The sequence below is a fragment of the Staurois parvus genome, unplaced genomic scaffold (assembly GCF_062004578.1).
Source record: "Staurois parvus isolate SC_StPar_1 unplaced genomic scaffold, SC_StPar_1.0 ptg000081l, whole genome shotgun sequence".
NCBI lineage: Eukaryota > Metazoa > Chordata > Amphibia > Anura > Ranidae > Staurois > Staurois parvus.
In genome coordinates, this window is record NW_028317877.1 from 11,191,705 (window position 1) to 11,208,809 (window position 17,105).

Genomic DNA, 17,105 nt, shown 5'->3' on the forward strand with positions numbered 1-17,105 from the left:
TAATATTTCATCATAAATCTTGGCCAAAATGTATTCAGTTATCTTTTTAGCAAAAAAAATAACCCAAATTAGTTTATAACCAAAAATTATCATTTTAAATTTTTTTTTACATTTTTATTTTATTTTTTTATATTATTATTTATGTTTTTTTTACATACTGTCATAAAGGCTGTAAAAACAATCATTTCTCCTCTCTGGCTGCATTCTTGCAGCAATTGAGAAATACTGTGTGAGCTGTGATTGGTCACAGCTTGTCACATGGTACAAGGCTGTTGTGAATAGTCTTGTACCATGTGACCTCTGTGATCATTCACAGATTTCACATGCAGTAAGCAATGATGTCAGGAAGTGACATCTTGCTTACTACTCTGCACGTGATCACTGATTGGCCAATCAGTGATCACATAATCGGGACCTCGCACAGAGGTCCCATACGACGATTGGTGTTCCACTGTGTCCGGAGGACACAGCGGGCACCGGATCACAGTACTGCACGCTCCCAGGGAGCACGCACAGTCCAAAATGGCAGGTGCTGTTTATGAACGGCAACCTGCCCCTGGACTGCCACCGTCCGGCTGTTTATATACAGCGGCCGGACAGCAAGTGGTTAAACAGGTGAAGTAGCAAAGTTTCCGGGTTTCACAAGCACCTACAATTATCTTTATTATGTGTTCTATCGTTTTATTTGATATGGTAGTTTGCAGAGCAGAGCCATACAAAGCAGTGTGCTTACAGTGAAACACGCACACAGCACATAATGTGAAACAGCACACAGTTAACCCTTTGATTGCCCCAGCTGTTAACCCCTTCCTGCCCAGTGCCATTAGTACAGTATTAGTGCTTTTTATTAGCACTGATCACTGTATTGGTGTCACTGCGGATGTCAGTGACACCAAGTCAGTTCCCCCCAGTGTCAGAATGCCTGCCGCAGTCCCGCTATAAGTTGCTGATCACCGCCATTACTAGTAGAAAAAATAAATTCCACTATATATACCTCCATTTGTAAATCTATAACTTTCACGTAAACCAATTAATTTACACACATTGGAATTTTTTTTAGCCAAGACATGGAGCAGAATACATTTTGGCCTAAATTTATGACAAAATTTGATTTTTTAAATTTGTTTACTGAACATGTTTAATAGCAAAAAGTCAAAAATATTGTTTTTTTTCCTCAAAATTGTCGGTCTTTATTTTTTTTTCTATAGTGCAAAAAATAAAAGTCGCACAGGCGATCAAATACTACCAAAAGAAAGCCCTATTCGTGGGGAAAAAAAGGACGTAAATTTAATTTGGGTACAGCGTTGCATGACCGTGTAATTGCCAGTTAAAGTAACATAGTGCCGTATCACAAAAAATGTTCTGGTAAGGAATGGGGGTAAATCCTCTGGAGGGCAAGTGGTTAACGTTTACATTCTGTATAGGTTACATGACTTTGTTTGTACTTCTTTGGTGGTTGTATAGACCATTTCAGCAGGCCTCTCATTCCTGTACTATTCAAGAATATTATTAATAAAACACTAGGAGGTCTGGCAACTTTCTGTCATGCTATATGCGTTTTATTGATACAATGAATCCATTTACACTGTCATTGGTGGTTCCATGTGTGGGCTAACCCGCAGCAGCTGAAGGGTTAATGCTGACTGAAATGTCACTCTTCACCTCGAGCACTCCCTCTGAGGTAAAAGAGTTCAGCAGCACTGTGGCCAACCCAGGGCTGCATTTCTATTGGCCGAGACTGATGAAAGATATTTTCCTATTGGCTGTGGCGTGACGTCCCACTCCCGTTAGCTGCAGCTGTGTCTGTGTTGCCCTTGGTGGAAGCGGGAGCATGGAGGACGGAGATGGGCTGAGGCAACGGAGGCCTATTCGGCCGCAGGTGATCACCGATGACAGCTACGTGCAGGAAGCTGAAAGCAGCAGGCGAGTATAAAACGATAGTGCGGGCAATGCTTAGACTGTCTGCCATTGGCCAATACCTAATATGGCGAGTACCGTGCCAGCTCTTTTACTGCGCATGCGCCTTGCTTTCTTCTGCCTATGCATGCCGATGTTGTGCGAACCTGACTAATTATTATTCTGTTAAACCTGCTACTGTTCTTTTGCTGAGGATTAACCAAACCTATAAACAACCATGTAGCACCAAGAACTAAAAAAAGACCTTTTTATTTAATAGTGTATCCAAACCCAAAACTGAATTTGTGGTAGCTTAGCCTTTTATTTTCATGGCTTTGCTCTTGTGGTTGTTTCTCACCAGACTTTCTTTTCTTTGTACCTGGTAATCCTGCAGTTTTCACTCCTAAGGTGACAACGCTCCCTGAGTGTGCAGGAGCAGCGTTGTCACCTTAGGAATGTTGACACACAACACTAAAGCAGATTCAGCTAACCCTAGGTTCTCACCTAAGTGTTTTCCACAGCGTTTTGCAGAAATGCAGTACAGTCCATTTACAATGATTTCCTATGAGACAGGTTCACATCTACGCGTTTTCGCCGGTGGAAAGGGTCAGGGACTTTTTTAAATGCAAAAAGTTGCGTTTTGGGTGCTATAGACTTCAATGGAAACGCTGCAGAAAAGCATGTAGTGCATTTTTGCTGCGTTTTGTGTTTTAATCTGCCTAACAATAAGGAAAAAAAAGCATCAAAAACGCATTTGCAATAATGCACCGCAAAACGCACTGCAGAAACGGAACTGCAAACTGCATAGGTGTGAATCTAGTCTTAAAGCAGGGCTCCACCCAAAAGGGGAAGTTCCACTTTGAGGCCTCGTCCTCCGCTCCACGTTAAGATTTTGAGTTTGATGGGTACCCGTTCCCACTTTGCTGTGATCGCCTAGGTGATTGAAAGCGGAAGTTGTCCTCCCCCTCCCTCCCTTGTAGTCTTCTGGGACATGTGACAGGTCCTAGAAGACTGCAGGACTATTCACAAGGCACAGCGCTACTCGCGCATGTGCAGTGGGCACCTGACTGTGAAGCTGCAAGCTGTCACAGCTTGGTGCCCACACTTAAGATGCCAGTGCTGGTGAGTGAGGACATCGCTGAATCAAGGGTCAGGTGAATGTCTGCTTTTTAAAAGTCAGCAGCTACAGTTTTGCAGCTGCTGGCTTTTATTATTTTTACATTTTGACTGGCGCTCCACTTTAAGCTCACCTTTAAAAGGTAGAAATTCAGCGAGCGCTAGAAACCGAAACAGTAAAAGCAGCTAATGCACTGAAAGGAAACCATAAAACCTTCTGAATGATATAACAATAAAAGTGCAGCGCTAAATATATGAATAGATATGACCACCTAAAGCTAAAAATAATAAACTTTATAGGGGCACCAGATAAAATGTCCAAAGTATATAATATAAGTTCAATTATGGGTGGAGAGGTATAATCAAGGTAGTGACTCAAGGTGATGACTATAATAATCCCGGTAGGCATATGTTTCGGCGATGTGCAAAGAATAATAAAATTGCATACTCACCAGATGTGCAATAATCTCATCAAGTATACCAGAGGTTCCCTCTTATCCTGCAAAGGATGCTGCATGGAATATGTAGACTCTTCCCTGGGGTTAGGTAGTGGGATGGCATCTTAGGAGTCTCCTTAGTAAGTAGGTTGCGGTAGGAGTCAGTGATGGATCACTTTCCTCTGGAACTAGAGATGTTCACCTGGAGTCCTGGGGGATTAAATGCTTAGTACAAAGCAAAAAAATGGTGCCCATAGTGTAGTATGTCAAAAATTATAAATGGTTTTATTAATGAGCAAAATTCATAAAAACATGAACACACATTCAATTACTACTCAAATCCACAAAGCCTTCGCCCATGATCATATTTTGTAGTATGCAGCATGAAAGCTGCCGTAAGCACTAACCAGCTGGGTATTTTTGGTGGCTGCTGGACCTCCGTGATCTGGCGGCGTAACGTCATGGGCTCCTTAACAAAAAAAAAGTATAAAAGTTTTCAGTATTCAATTACCCCCGCCCTGCCATCTACCTCTTTGTCTAGAGTGGTTGATGATCCTGAATTGAGGAAGGAACAAGCAGAAATAATCTCCACCCGTGTAAAGCAGCATGGGGGTTGTAGTCCTCCCTAAACTGTCCATGTAACTCTATAAGGATGTGCAGAGCCATACATGCAACTCCAAACATTAAAATGTATGTTTTTAAATGCTTAAACGGGATCCACTGTAGGCTCCATTCACATCCTGACGTTTTGTATTGTGGGCAGAATCACCGCAATTCTTCCTGCAATCCCAAAACTCTGTGCAAAAATGACAGTGCCACTCATTTTCAATGGCACCTAAAATGTGTTGCGATTCTGCCGCGATTGTTGTGTGATAAATCGAGCTGCAATTGCAGAAACCTTGTCACCCCAAAGGAAGCTCCTTTTTGGGCAACAAGCTTTGCACAATGTGGTTTTCCACGATTGCAGCACGATTTATTGCGCAACAATCGCGGCAGTATCACACGAGTGTGATAAGCGTTTTTGAGTTTAGGAGCCCTTGAAAATGGCATCTGAACCAGCTTGAGTTTAGGAGCCCTTGAAAATGGCATCTGAACAAGCTTGGTGCGATTTGCCAGTTTTGCACAGATTTTGGGATCGCAGACAGAATAGCAGTTATTCTGCCTGTGATACAAAATGCCTAGATTTGAACGGAGCCTAAAGGTGATCCTGTTTATCGTATGTTTTAGCTGATAAAAAGTGACAATTTATGAGATCCCTATTCTCTAAAAATAGTTCATACACATCAGCTACGTCCTGTGATCTATATTTCATGAAATCTTTTCTTACTGTGTTGTGGTTTTTTTTTTTCTTGCTGGCTTCCTGTAACCTCCTTTGCGAGCTCATGGCAGGTGCATTTTTTTTTTAAATCCTGCTTTCTGAATTTTTTTTCTGAAGAAAAAAAAATGCACCATGTCCTGTAAAAACATGGCAAAAACACACGCATATGCATTTTTGCCACGATCAGTGTTTAAAGTAGCATTACTAAAACTGGTGCACTCAGAATCTGGTGCAGCTCTGTATAGTAGCCAGTCAGCTTCTAACTACAGCTTGTTCAATTAAGCTTTGGTAATAAAACCTGGAAGCTGACTGGTTTCAGAGCTGCACCAGATTTTGCATTCTCCAGTTTTATTAAATAACCCCCTAGTAGGCTTTTAGAGACAGAAAAAACCCCCACTGCTAGTGCGTCCAGGAGCAGCAGCATTTTGGCAAACAAAATGCTTGACCATTGTAAATGCTCATTAATCCTAGGCTCATTTAGCGTTTGAGCATTAATTCATTCAAATTGTTTGATGTGCCTAAACTTTTACAAGCTTTTTTTTTTTTTTTTTTTTTTTTTTTTTTGATAAAGCACTGCTACCAGGGGAGAGGCTTCTAGGAGAGTTTGCAAAACATCCTATGTGCATGAGGCCAAAGACAGTGGGTATAGAAAATCCAAAGACATGCCGGTAGGTTAATTGGCTCCTGTCTACATTGGCCCTAGTATGTGTATGTATGATGGGAGTTAGGGACCTTAGATTGTATGCCCCTTGAGGGTTAGGGACTGATGTGAATGTACAATAGATATGTAAATTGACAGCGCTGTATAAGTACCTGGGGAAAAAAAAAAAAAGAATCAACCCCCTTTTAAAATAATCACATTTTGTTGCTTTGCAGCCTGAAATGAATGCAGACACAGTTTTTGTTTTATCCAGCTGTATTTGCAGCTTATAACATCCAAGTGAAAGATAAAACACCAACATGTAAAACAAAAAAAAAAAAATCAAAAACAGAATCACTGAGTTGGAAAAAGGATCGATCCCTCCTAAAAATGACTTGTAAACTCAGTCAGGTATAGCTAATCATCTTCCCAGTAGCACACAAAGCCATTAGACTTTCAACTGTGATCAGGTGTGGTCATTTTGATTAGCTGAGCATGAATTGGAGCATTTCAGTGCCAGTAGTGCAAATAATCAAATATGGGTGGCTAGGCACTGTCAGAAGATCTCCAGGATGAAGTTGTGGACAGGCACAAGTCAAGAGATGGATACAAAAACATTTTAAAGGCTTTATCAATGCCTAGAAGCACAGTGAAGTCTATTGTTATAGCGATAGTAAAATCATTTTTAAAAACCCGCTGTAGAAGGCTTCCATCTTCACCTGTCTTCCTTCTGGGGTCTCTGGCTGCGGTTGCTTGAATGAGTGCATGCACTGGTATTGTCACTGGCTGCTGCTCTGTAGAATATCTCCTAAACGGTGTACGTTTAGGAGTTATTAATTTTACCTCCAGGTAAGTTTTTATTATAGGCTTACCTGTAGGTAAAAATATACAAAGTGACTTTACCACCACTAACAACACAGACCCTCCCTGGATCAAGACGTTGCTCCAAACTGGATGAAAGAGCCAGGAAGAAACTGATCAGAGAGGCTACCAAGAAAGAGATCTACAGCAACTCTGAAGCAGTTTCAGGAATTTATGTCAAGTGATCATTGTGTGCATGTGACGACAATATCACAGATTATTCACAAATGTGGCTTGTATGGGAGGGTTACAAGAATAAAAGCCACTCTGCAAGAAAGGCCACATGCAGTCATGACTGAGCTTTGCCAAAACACATGGAAAAAGGTGTTATGGTCAGACAAGACTAAATTGAATTATTTGGCCTCAATACTAAACGATGTGTCTGGCAGAAATCCAATACAGCCCACCATCCAAATAACACCAATCCTACAGTGAAGCATGGAGGTGGCAATGTCATGTTATGTGGGTGTTTCTCTGCCACAGAGACTGCTGCACTTGTCAGGATAGAAGGAAAAATGGATGGAGCAAAATACCGTCAAATTCTTGAGGAAATTTTGCTGCCCTCCGTCAGAAAGTTGTAAATGGGAAGATGATTTACTTTCCAACATGACAATGACCCAAAGCACACAGCAAAAATGACCACACAGTGGTTGAAGGAGAAAAAGGTGAATATCCTTGCATGGCCTAGTCAGAGCCCAGACTTAAACCCCATTGAAAATCTGTGGAATGGCTTGAAGATTGCAGTCCACAAACGGTCACCATCAAATTTAACTGAACCTAAGCAGGTCTGCAAAGATGAGTGGGCAAATATTACAAATATTAGATGTGCAAAGTTAGCAGAGATATATCCCAACAGACTAAAGGATTAAAGAAAAAGGTGGTTCAACAAAATACTGACACAAGGAAATTATCCTTTTTCCAACTTGGTGATTCTGTTTTTGAATTTTTTAAATTGTTTTCTGACATGTATGTGTTTTATCTTTCACTTGGATGTTATAAGTTGCACTGATAAATACAGATGGATAAAACTAAAACTGTGCCTGTCTTCATTTCAGGCTGCAAAGCAAAAATAGTGATTATTTTCAAGGGGGTGATTATTTTCTATACCCACTGTAGTTATTTTGGACCAAACTATTATCTTCATTGAAGCGGAACTAAAGTTCTGCTGTGATGCACTGTGAGTAGGCAGGTATTTTACTGCAATGTCTACCTACCTGCCTGCTCATGATGATTCCCATACTAGACATGCGCAGTTCAGCTTGCCATGGCCTGGCCAATCCTGTGTGCACTGATGACTTCATCCCACGCCAGCCAATGAAGATTTCTGAAACCCGGCACACAGGAGAAGATGCCGGCACCAGTGTTAGGGAGGTGAGTATTCTTCCTTTAGTTCCACTTTAACAGATGCAGCGACTGTGTGCTGCATGAGCTACATGTAGCCACAGCCACCTACAGTATACATTGTATATATTTCTGTGTACTTCCCATCCTACTCCTGGAACAAAATGGAGTCAGGCTGAGCACTGCTTAACCTTTCACAGAAAGCTTTTTATGCTATGAATGAATACAAAGTTTCCTCTGATTGGCTGAAGTGGAGATCATGATGTTATCCATCCACCTCAGCCAATCAGAGGAAGCGTATTCATTCATAGAATACAAATCTCCCTGTGACTGGATGAGAAGCACTCAGCCCAACTCTATTTTGCTCCAGGAATGGGACAGGAAGTCTACATCTCACTGCTTAAAAACAGCGGTGTATACTGTTTGTAACTTCAGCTCTGTACAGTTCATACAGTGCAGACAGTTGCTGCATCGGGTAGTGAAGGTAATAGTTCATTTGGACTAGCTTGGTCCAAAAGAACTATTTAAAGTTCATTAAAAACTGGAGGTGTACTTTAACCACTTGCCTACTGGGCACTTATAGCCCCCTTCCTGCCCAGGCCAATTTTCATCTTTCAGCGCTGTCGCACTGTGAATGACAATTGCGCGGTCATACAACATTGTACCAATATGACATATGTATTCCAAGAAGTCGATGCAGTTCACATTATTTGCTTCCTTGGGACCTTGTATTCTTAGAGGCAGAGAAGAATGTCCTAACTGAAAAAACAAACAAAATAATATATACATATAATACATATAACAACGTACTCCAAAGTTGTAGGCAATGATCTATACCACTTACATGACGTCTCAAATTTTGAAAATGCATGGCGGTAACCCACGGTGAGTGCCAGTTGGAGAGTCATATGGGTGAATGCCCTTCAATACTTTCTTAAAGACATAGGGATATCAGAAGCGTGGCATAAGTGTATACACTAAGGGGAAAAAAAAAAGAAAAGAGGGTAATCATGAAGCATGAAAAAAGAGGTGTAGTCTTAGATTAGCCTGTCAAGTGGCCATCAAGCCCAACCAATACACTTACGTATTCTATAAAAGACTGTTACTGCTTGAAGACAAAACCTAAATGATGTATCACACCTCCAATAATGGCCCATTAGATCAAACAAAGTCCATATAAACTGCAACAATACAACCTTAGATCAACCAAAGTCCATGTAAACTGTTGTGTGGAGGCGCTGAGAGCACCAGTGTGGGACCCTAGAAGAGGAGGTTCTGGGGAGCTCTGTGCATAGAGCAGGTAAGTATAACATGTTTATTATTTTAACCACCTCCCGCCCGCCATGTAGTAATATGACGAATGCAAGGCGGTTCTCTCGTTCTGGGAGGACGTCATATGACGTCCTCCCATTCTCACCACGCATGCGCAGCTCAGGGAGTGCGCAGCGCGGCGATCGGCGGTGCGCTGTGTCCTTCAGACACAGCGGATCATCGATCATGGAAAGAGCTGAAGATGTCGGCTCGGTCATGTGATCAGCTGTGTCCAATCACAGCTGATCACATGTAAACAGGGAAATGCCGGTTATCAGCATTTCTCTCCTCTCGAGCTGTCACGCTGACAGATCGAGAAGAGAGGAGAGCTTTCCGCGGAGGGGACATGTACACTGATCATCAGGGCACTGATGACCAGTGTGCCCTGATGATCAGTGTAGCACCAGCAGTGCCACCTGTCAGTTTCCATCAGTGCCTTGTGTCAGTGCCTCGTGCCAGTGCCCATCAATGCCACATATCAGTGCCTACCAGTTCACATCAGTGCCACCTATCAGTGCCATCTATCAGTGCTGCCTTTCAGTGCCCATCAGTGATGCCTGTCAATACCTATCAGTGCCACCTACCAGTGCATCCTCATCAGTGCCACCTATCAGTGTCCATCAGTGCAGCCTATCAGTGCCCATCACTGCAGCCTCATTAGCACACATCAGTGAAGGAGAAAAATCACTTATTTACAAAATTTTATAACAAAAACTAAAAAAAAACTTTTTTTTTTTTCACAATTTTCAATGGTTTTTGGTCTGTTTAAGAAAAAATAAAAAACCCAGAGGTGATTAAATACCACCAAAATAAAGTTTTATCTGTCACAAAAAATGATAAAAATTTCATATGGGTATAGTGTTGCATGACTGCACTAAGAATGTTCTACTTTTTTTTTTTTTTAGCGCACACCACATCAGTTCAAACTATCAGGGTTTCCCTCAATTTCAATGCCAGTGACAGAAGTCACCTGGACAAATAAAAAGAGTGAATCTCCCCAGCAGTGACACAGACTACAACCTGTCGTACCTGACAGGGTTGCCAAACTTTCCAAATTCTATCCAAACATTTTATTTATTTATATTTTTAATTCTGACATTAGACACTTTAAGCTTTCAGCACTAAGGTAAATGTCAACATGTAGCTGTGCATGTTATGCCGATACATGAATATAATTGGTTCCGTCTTTGTTCGTGACATGCAGGAATATGTCAAAATACTCATTTACATCTCACAAATCCTGGTGTTAATTGTAGTGATGAGTGTTTGCTGACAGGTATAGGAGGAACCATAATGACACACACATTTCAATAGACTTTTGAGAAACATGAGTACTCTTTCATCATAGAAATGACTCAGGATTTACACACAACTGTTCTGACTTTTCTCTGAGTACATTGTGGAACTTTTCTGAATGTGCAACTCAAGAGCACAGTTCAAAAGATAAAAAGCAGAGGTCATATGAGTTTAAAATATAACTTTTTTTAAAAGAGTAATTTCATTTATTTTAATTTTTTTTTACCCCCTTACCTCTCTAGGCGAGTTCTGCACAAAACAAAAGTGAATGAGTGAAGGTGTGTTGAGGCTGCTGTTGTGTACAGAGCCATTCAAGACTGAGCTCTCGCTTTATAAAGCTCGCGTAAACAGCTTAATTGAAATAAATGTTAGCTGTTACTATGAAAAACGATTTGGGTTGGTATATACAGACAGACATGTAATATGGCACATTGGTGTCAAGTCACATAACATGCAGTACTTTCATTTCTGTGTTATGCTTATTTAAATACAAGGTTGTGGAATTCCCTTTCCTTGGTTTCGGGAAATGTGCCTGGGCAAGTGGGAAAATGTCACCACACTGTAAGCAGCTTCCTGAGTCTCTTTGCTGTCTCATGCAGTCTGCTGCTCCTCCCCAAATCCTCAGATTATTATGCCGCTCTACAAAAACATCATCATTTTATACTTTGCTGCACTTGCACATGCTGCTGTCTTGTCAGTCCAACCCTTTAGTTCATTCAAAGAATATATGGAGATTACAGCGTGTGTCATAACAATGTCCTGAAGAGTGATGTTTTCCAACACTGGTAAATTATCGAGGAGCAATGGATTGCAAGGAGAGAAGGAAGAAACCACCCTCAAAGCTATGCACCTATCCGCTTTACAGCTGTCCTACAGATGGGTGAGAACTCAAATTTGGGCTTTGTAGTGGGTGGGGGTGATCCATAGAAGCTGGTCCTAGGTAACTGGGACAAGGAGGAAGGTTTTACTGCTGCTATGAGGTAACGTTGTTTTGTCTTGTGCTTTTGGCATGGTACTTTGCATGAAACAAAAGTTCAGTAAGTTTTACATGGTGGGCTTGATAAACTGATTGGCTGTTGTTGAGGAATGCAGAGTGTTGAGTGAACACCTGATTGTAGAACAATGCATTCCACATAAACTATTATGTTGCAGTATGTATAGTTCATTAGGCTTGAAAACCAAGATCTTGACTGTCTTGCACCATCATCCTTTCAGCGCAATGCTGCACACCTCAATTATGCACATTATTGACAAAATGACTTTCGGAAAATTATGTATTTAGTGCAGATGATACTACTTTCCCCCAGCACTTTGGGATTTTGTTTACAGTTGACGCACTAGTTGCATCTTCTCGTTCAAACCTTTCAGCTTGAACAATTATTTGGTGCATTCCATAAATCCATGTTCTGTGTGCCAAATATTTGGCAAACCATCAACCGTTTGTTGGGCCCAATATGTTAAGGTGCACAAGGCTACCAGGGGAAAGCTTAGGTTTAATCTGTTGCAAATTTGACATTTAATTTCAGGAACATTTTCTGCTGTCTGGAAGGCATATTAAATACCGATTCCACCAGATTTCAGAAATTACCTGTGTTACTTAGAAAAATCACCTTTTGTGTGCCTTCCTGAAACTAGTTTTAAAGCAGAACTTTACCCATAACAACTTGATAAAAAGAAATGCTCTATAACTTGAAACATACATTCCACATTAATAATTATGCCACCAAAATTAGTGTGTGCTGTAAATTGCCCCCAGCATTTTTCTTGTTTCTTCTTGCTGGAATCCTCCAATTTGCTGAAGGCCAAAGTTCTAAGCAGCAGTAAACCTTTAGGCTGTCGGCAGATTGGCCTCTACATTTTTGGCACAGTGAAAAAAAATAGAGAGAAAATGGGTATGTGTAGAGCAGGGTGAGACAGTGTATTACTGGATTTTAAAGTGTTACAAAACCCAAAACAGTAAAATCAGTGTGTATATGCAGTAAAGCATGCTTGTTCTACTCACTGTAGAACCTGTGGGGTTAGTCCTCCACATTATGTAAAAAGACTGTTTGATCATATCTTCTCTGCTCCTCCCCTTCTTTTACTGTCCCCAATCCACCTGCTGATAGTACAGAGCCCTAGGAGACGCTCTGCACATGCTCGTGTATGTATTGCCGGAGAGTTTTTTTAGTTTTTGTTTAGGAGGGTGCATGCGATTGCCACAGGGCCAGTCATCACTGTCCAGACAGGCCAGGGCTCATGCAGGACCAGGGGTTATGCAGCCTCATAGGACAGTCAGAGGAGAATGAAAATTCCTTCTACAAGATTGGCCAGTGCCCAGCCAGAAGCTGATAGAAGTCACAAGATTGCTATATACTGCTGATGAGAAAAGGTATTTAGCGGCTTGTGAATGATCTCAAGGCAGTTGGGACCACAGTCACCAGACATACTATTGGTAACACAATACACAGCCATGGATTGAAATCCTGCAGCGCCCACAAGTTCCCCCTCTTCAAGAAGGCACATGTACAGGTCCATCTGAAGTTTGCAAATTAACATCTAAATTATTCTGAGAAGGATTGGGAGAAAGTGCTGTGGTCAGATGAGACCAAAATTGAGCTTTTTGGCACTAACTCAACTCACCGTGTTGGGAGGAACAAAAATGCTGATTATGACCCGAAGAACACCATCCCTACAGCCAAGCACTGAGGTGGAAATATGCATTGGGGCTGTTTCTCTGCTAAAGGTACAGGCCGACTTTGCCACATTGAGGGGCCAATGGACCGGGCCATGTATTGTAAAATCTTGGATGAGAACCTTCTTCCCTCAGCCCAAACACTGAAGATGGGTCGTGGATGGGTCTTCCAGCATGACAGTGACCCAAAACATACCGCCAAGGCAAAAAAGGACCTATTCACGATAAAGTACACTAAGGTGATGGAGTGGCCTTGCCAGTCTCCAGACCTTAATCCTATAGAAAATCTATGGTGGGAGTTCCCAAGTGACAGTCAAGAAACCTTTAAGGATTTAGAGAAGATATGTAAAGAAGAGAGGACCAAAATCCCTGCTGAGATGTGTGCAAACCTGGTAACCAACTACACAAACGTCTTACCTCTGTGCTTGCCAACAAGGGTTTCTCCAACAAGTACTAAGTCACACTTTGCTTCGGGATCAAATTTATTTTACTTACTGAACTGCCAGTCAATTTTATAACATTTGTATCGTTTTTTTTTCTGGATTTTTGGTTGATATTCTGTCTCTATCATTTAACCACATGCCTACAGGGCACTTATACCCCCTTCCTGCCCAGGCCAATTTCCAGCTTTCAGCGCTGTCGCACTTTGAATGACAATTGCACAGTCATGCAACACTGTACCCATATTAAATTTTTATCATTTTTTTTGTGACAGATTAATTTTGTTGGTATTTAATCACCTCTGGGTTTTTTTATTTTTTCTTAAACAAACCAAAAACCACTGAAAATTTTGAAAAAAAGTTTTTCTTAATTTTTGTTATAACATTTTGTAAATAAGTGATTTTTCTGCTTCACTGATGTGCGCTAATGAGGCTACAGTGATGGGCACTGATAGGCTGCACTGATGAGGAGGCACTGGTAGGTGGCACTGATGGGCACTGACAGGCAGCACTCATATATGGCACTGATAGGTGGCACTGATAGGCGGCACTGACTGGCACTGATAGGTGGCACTGACTGGTACTGATGGGTGACACAAAGGCAGCTCAGATGGGCACTGATATGGGGCATTGGTGTGTACTGGTAGGCACTGAAATGTTGCACTGATGTGGCACTGATGGGCATTGGCAGGTGGCATGGATGAGCACTGAGAGCTGGCACTGATGGACACTGACAGATGGCACTGCTGGGGCTACACAGATCATCAGGGCACACTGATCATCAGTGCTCTGATGATCTGTGTTCATGTCCCCTCAGAGGAATGCCAATTACCGGCTCTGCTCTCCTCTTGAGCTGTCAGCGTGACAGCTCGTGAGGAGAGAAATGCCGATACCCACCATTTCCCTGTTTACATGTGATCCGCTGTGGTTGGGCACAGCTGATCACATGACCGAGCTGACATCTTCGGCTCTTTCCGTCGATCGGTGATCCGCTGTGTCCAAGGGACACAGCACACCGCCGTTTGCCGCACTGCGCGCTCCCGGAACGGCGCATGCACAGTTAGAATGGGAGGACGTCCTATGACGTCCTCCTAGAATGAGAGAACCATCATGCGCCCGTCATTGTGCTATATGGCGGGCGGGAGGCGGTTAAAATACACCTATGATAAAAAGTATAGACCCTAAATTTCTTTGTAAGTGGGCAAACTTACAAAATCTGCAGGGGATCAGATAATTATTTTCTCCACTGTATCAGGGCCCATTAGTGCTGCCTATGAGTGCCTATCACTGCAACCTCATCAGAGCCTCATCAGCGCACATCAGAGAAGAAAAATTACTTATTTGCAAAATTTTATAACAGAAACGAAGAAAAAGGTTTTTTTTTTTTTTTTTTTTTTTCAAAATTTGTAGTCTTTTTTTTTTTTTTTTTTTTTTTTTTGTTTAGCAAAAAATATAAACCCCTGTGGTAATCAAATACCACCAAAAGAAAGCTCTATGTGTTTCAAAAAAATTATAAAAATGTCATTTGGGTACAGTGTTGCATGACCGGTCAATTGTAATTCGACCGCACTGAAAGCTGAAAATTGGCCTGGGTAGGAAGGGTGTGAAAGTACCCAGTGTTAAAGTGGTTATACAGTATAGGCACATATTATTATTGTTTTACATAGCTGTCACAGTACCCCATGCTACCCTGCTCCTCCTTCTCCCCCCCCCCCCCCCCATACCTGCACACTCCACTGCTCCCATCATCTGCCCCGGCACCCGCATTTAGCCCACATAATCTGTGTGCTGGGTACCAGGGAACTGCCCCCCCGCCCACTGAGCGCTTCAACATCTCACCTCGGCTGAGCTCGAGAAGTTACCACATGCAGGCTACATGCCCGTCGCCGATCGCCCCCTTCCCTTATCTTGGCAAGCACAGCGCGGCCCCGATGTTCCTGTGCTCCATGCTCGCTGGAGACAAAGACCACGCTTCCTGTGCGTGGCTGGAGCTGAGGTGGGCATGGCGTGTTGGCCCAGCAAACCAACGCCAGGGCTTGTGTTTTCTGCCAATGTTATAGAATCATGCTCCGGAGATAAATGCCAGAGTGAGGCCCGGGTACCGCCACTTTTCCCCCTGTTCACTGTTCTCCTTCCCCCTACGGCCGTGCTGTGAAAGGTCCTGTGCTGCGGCCAGACCCCACAGCCCCTTCTCCATCCCAAGACCCCTGGACCTCCAAGGAGTCTGTCTGCCATGTCACTGCTACTGGCCCCTAGCTCTCTCCAGCACAAGCCCTCTCCACTGCTGCCAGAGGCCTGCCTCTCTGCTGTGTGCCAACCCCTGTGTTCAGAATTTAACCCTTTGTCTACTGGAATTCTGCCATCCCTGCTGTGTGCCAACCCTGTGCTACGGATTTAATCCCTTTTCTGCTGGAGTTCTGCCATCCCTGCTGTGTGCCAACCCTGTGCTGAGGACTTAACCCTTTGCTGGAGTTCTGCCACCCCTGCTGTGAGCCAACCCTGTGCTACAAATTTAACTTCTTTGCGTGCCAGAGTTCTGCCTCTCTGCTGTGCCCAGACTGTGTTAGGGACTTAACCCTTTGTCTGTTGGAGTTCTGCCATCCCTGCTGTGTGCCAATCCTGTGCTACAGATTTAACCCCTTTGCCTGCCAAAACTCTGTCTCCCTGCTGTGCCCAGCCTGTGTACGGATTTACCCTTTGTCTACCAGAACTCTGCTATACCGGTCATGTGCTCCTCGCTGTCTTTCAATAAAAGCCTTGTGTGTACTCCTGCTCTCTGCGTGTGTTCTGTCCCAGCTACACCTCACAATAGCTATACCTGCAAAAGGGGCCAGTATGAAGTGATATAGCATGGCTTCATTTTCTGACTAAAGTTCCACGTTAATGTGTTACCTAGGCCTGACTTCAGGTCTAAGCCCTAACAACTATCATCCATGAGAGTGTGAGAGTATTGGCCTGTAAGGGTTGTAAAGTTCATGGCTACTGTTGGGGCTTAGTTGGGAAAGTCAAGCTTCTAATATTGAAATGAAACAATTTTCAGAGCATAGAGGAGGTTTTCTGGCTAACACAGGTAATAGCAAGCATCTTGTGTTATGTGTTAAGGCGCGGTTCACACTGTCCTATTGCATGTGATTCGCACAGGAGTTGCACTGCATTCTTGTAGAAATCACATGCGATTCTGTGCGGTACGATTTGATCCCATCATTTTGTATGGCTCAAATTGCACCGCATCCGCACGAAAAAGATGCAGGCACTTTTTTTTTGCTGCACTGCAATTGGATCGCATGAGTGTTCATACCTGCACTGCATTCTGCGACCTGCTTTTGAGGTTTTGTTAACTTTTAATTGACACCCGCAGCAGATCGCATAACAGCGACTATCCCATACCTGCATTTCGGGCCTTACTTCTTGGTTTGGGGCATGCATGTGCTGTCATTGGACACAGCACGAGTTTGGCATCAGATTTCAGCCATTGTTTTTGGCTGACACCAGCTGATCGGCTGTGTCCAATCACACACAGAGTTCTGTGTTTTCAAACACAGACAACTCTTGTGTGCATAGGAACGGCGATCTGGCTGTTACTTCTCCCTGAAGACCAGGGAGGAAAAATAGCCAGATAGTAAAGTAAAAGCAGCACATATTACACATTATGTACACGGTTAACCCCTTGATTGCACCTCATTGTTAACCCCTTCTCAGCCAGTATTATCACTGTATTAGTGTCACTAGTGACGTCCATGTCAGCGACTCTCCCAGATAGCATCTGTTAGTGGCA

The 17,105-nt window shown here is 42.8% G+C and overlaps 1 protein-coding gene across 2 annotated transcripts in view; it reads left to right on the forward strand.

The window, feature by feature from the left end:
- The first annotated feature begins 1,759 nt into the window (after positions 1–1,759).
- The window catches only part of APMAP (adipocyte plasma membrane associated protein), a 78,021-nt gene continuing 62,675 nt past the window's right edge, over positions 1,760–17,105 (forward strand). Inside the window, exon 1 of one of the 2 annotated variants that reach the window (XM_089669780.1) lies at positions 1,760–1,923. In XM_089669780.1, coding sequence (XP_089525906.1) covers positions 1,832–1,923 — 92 coding nt within the window. In that variant the 5' untranslated portion in view covers positions 1,760–1,831. Of the gene's footprint in view, positions 1,924–10,909; positions 11,097–17,105 lie in introns of those variants that run through there. The other variant, XM_089669781.1, reaches the window with a different exon arrangement.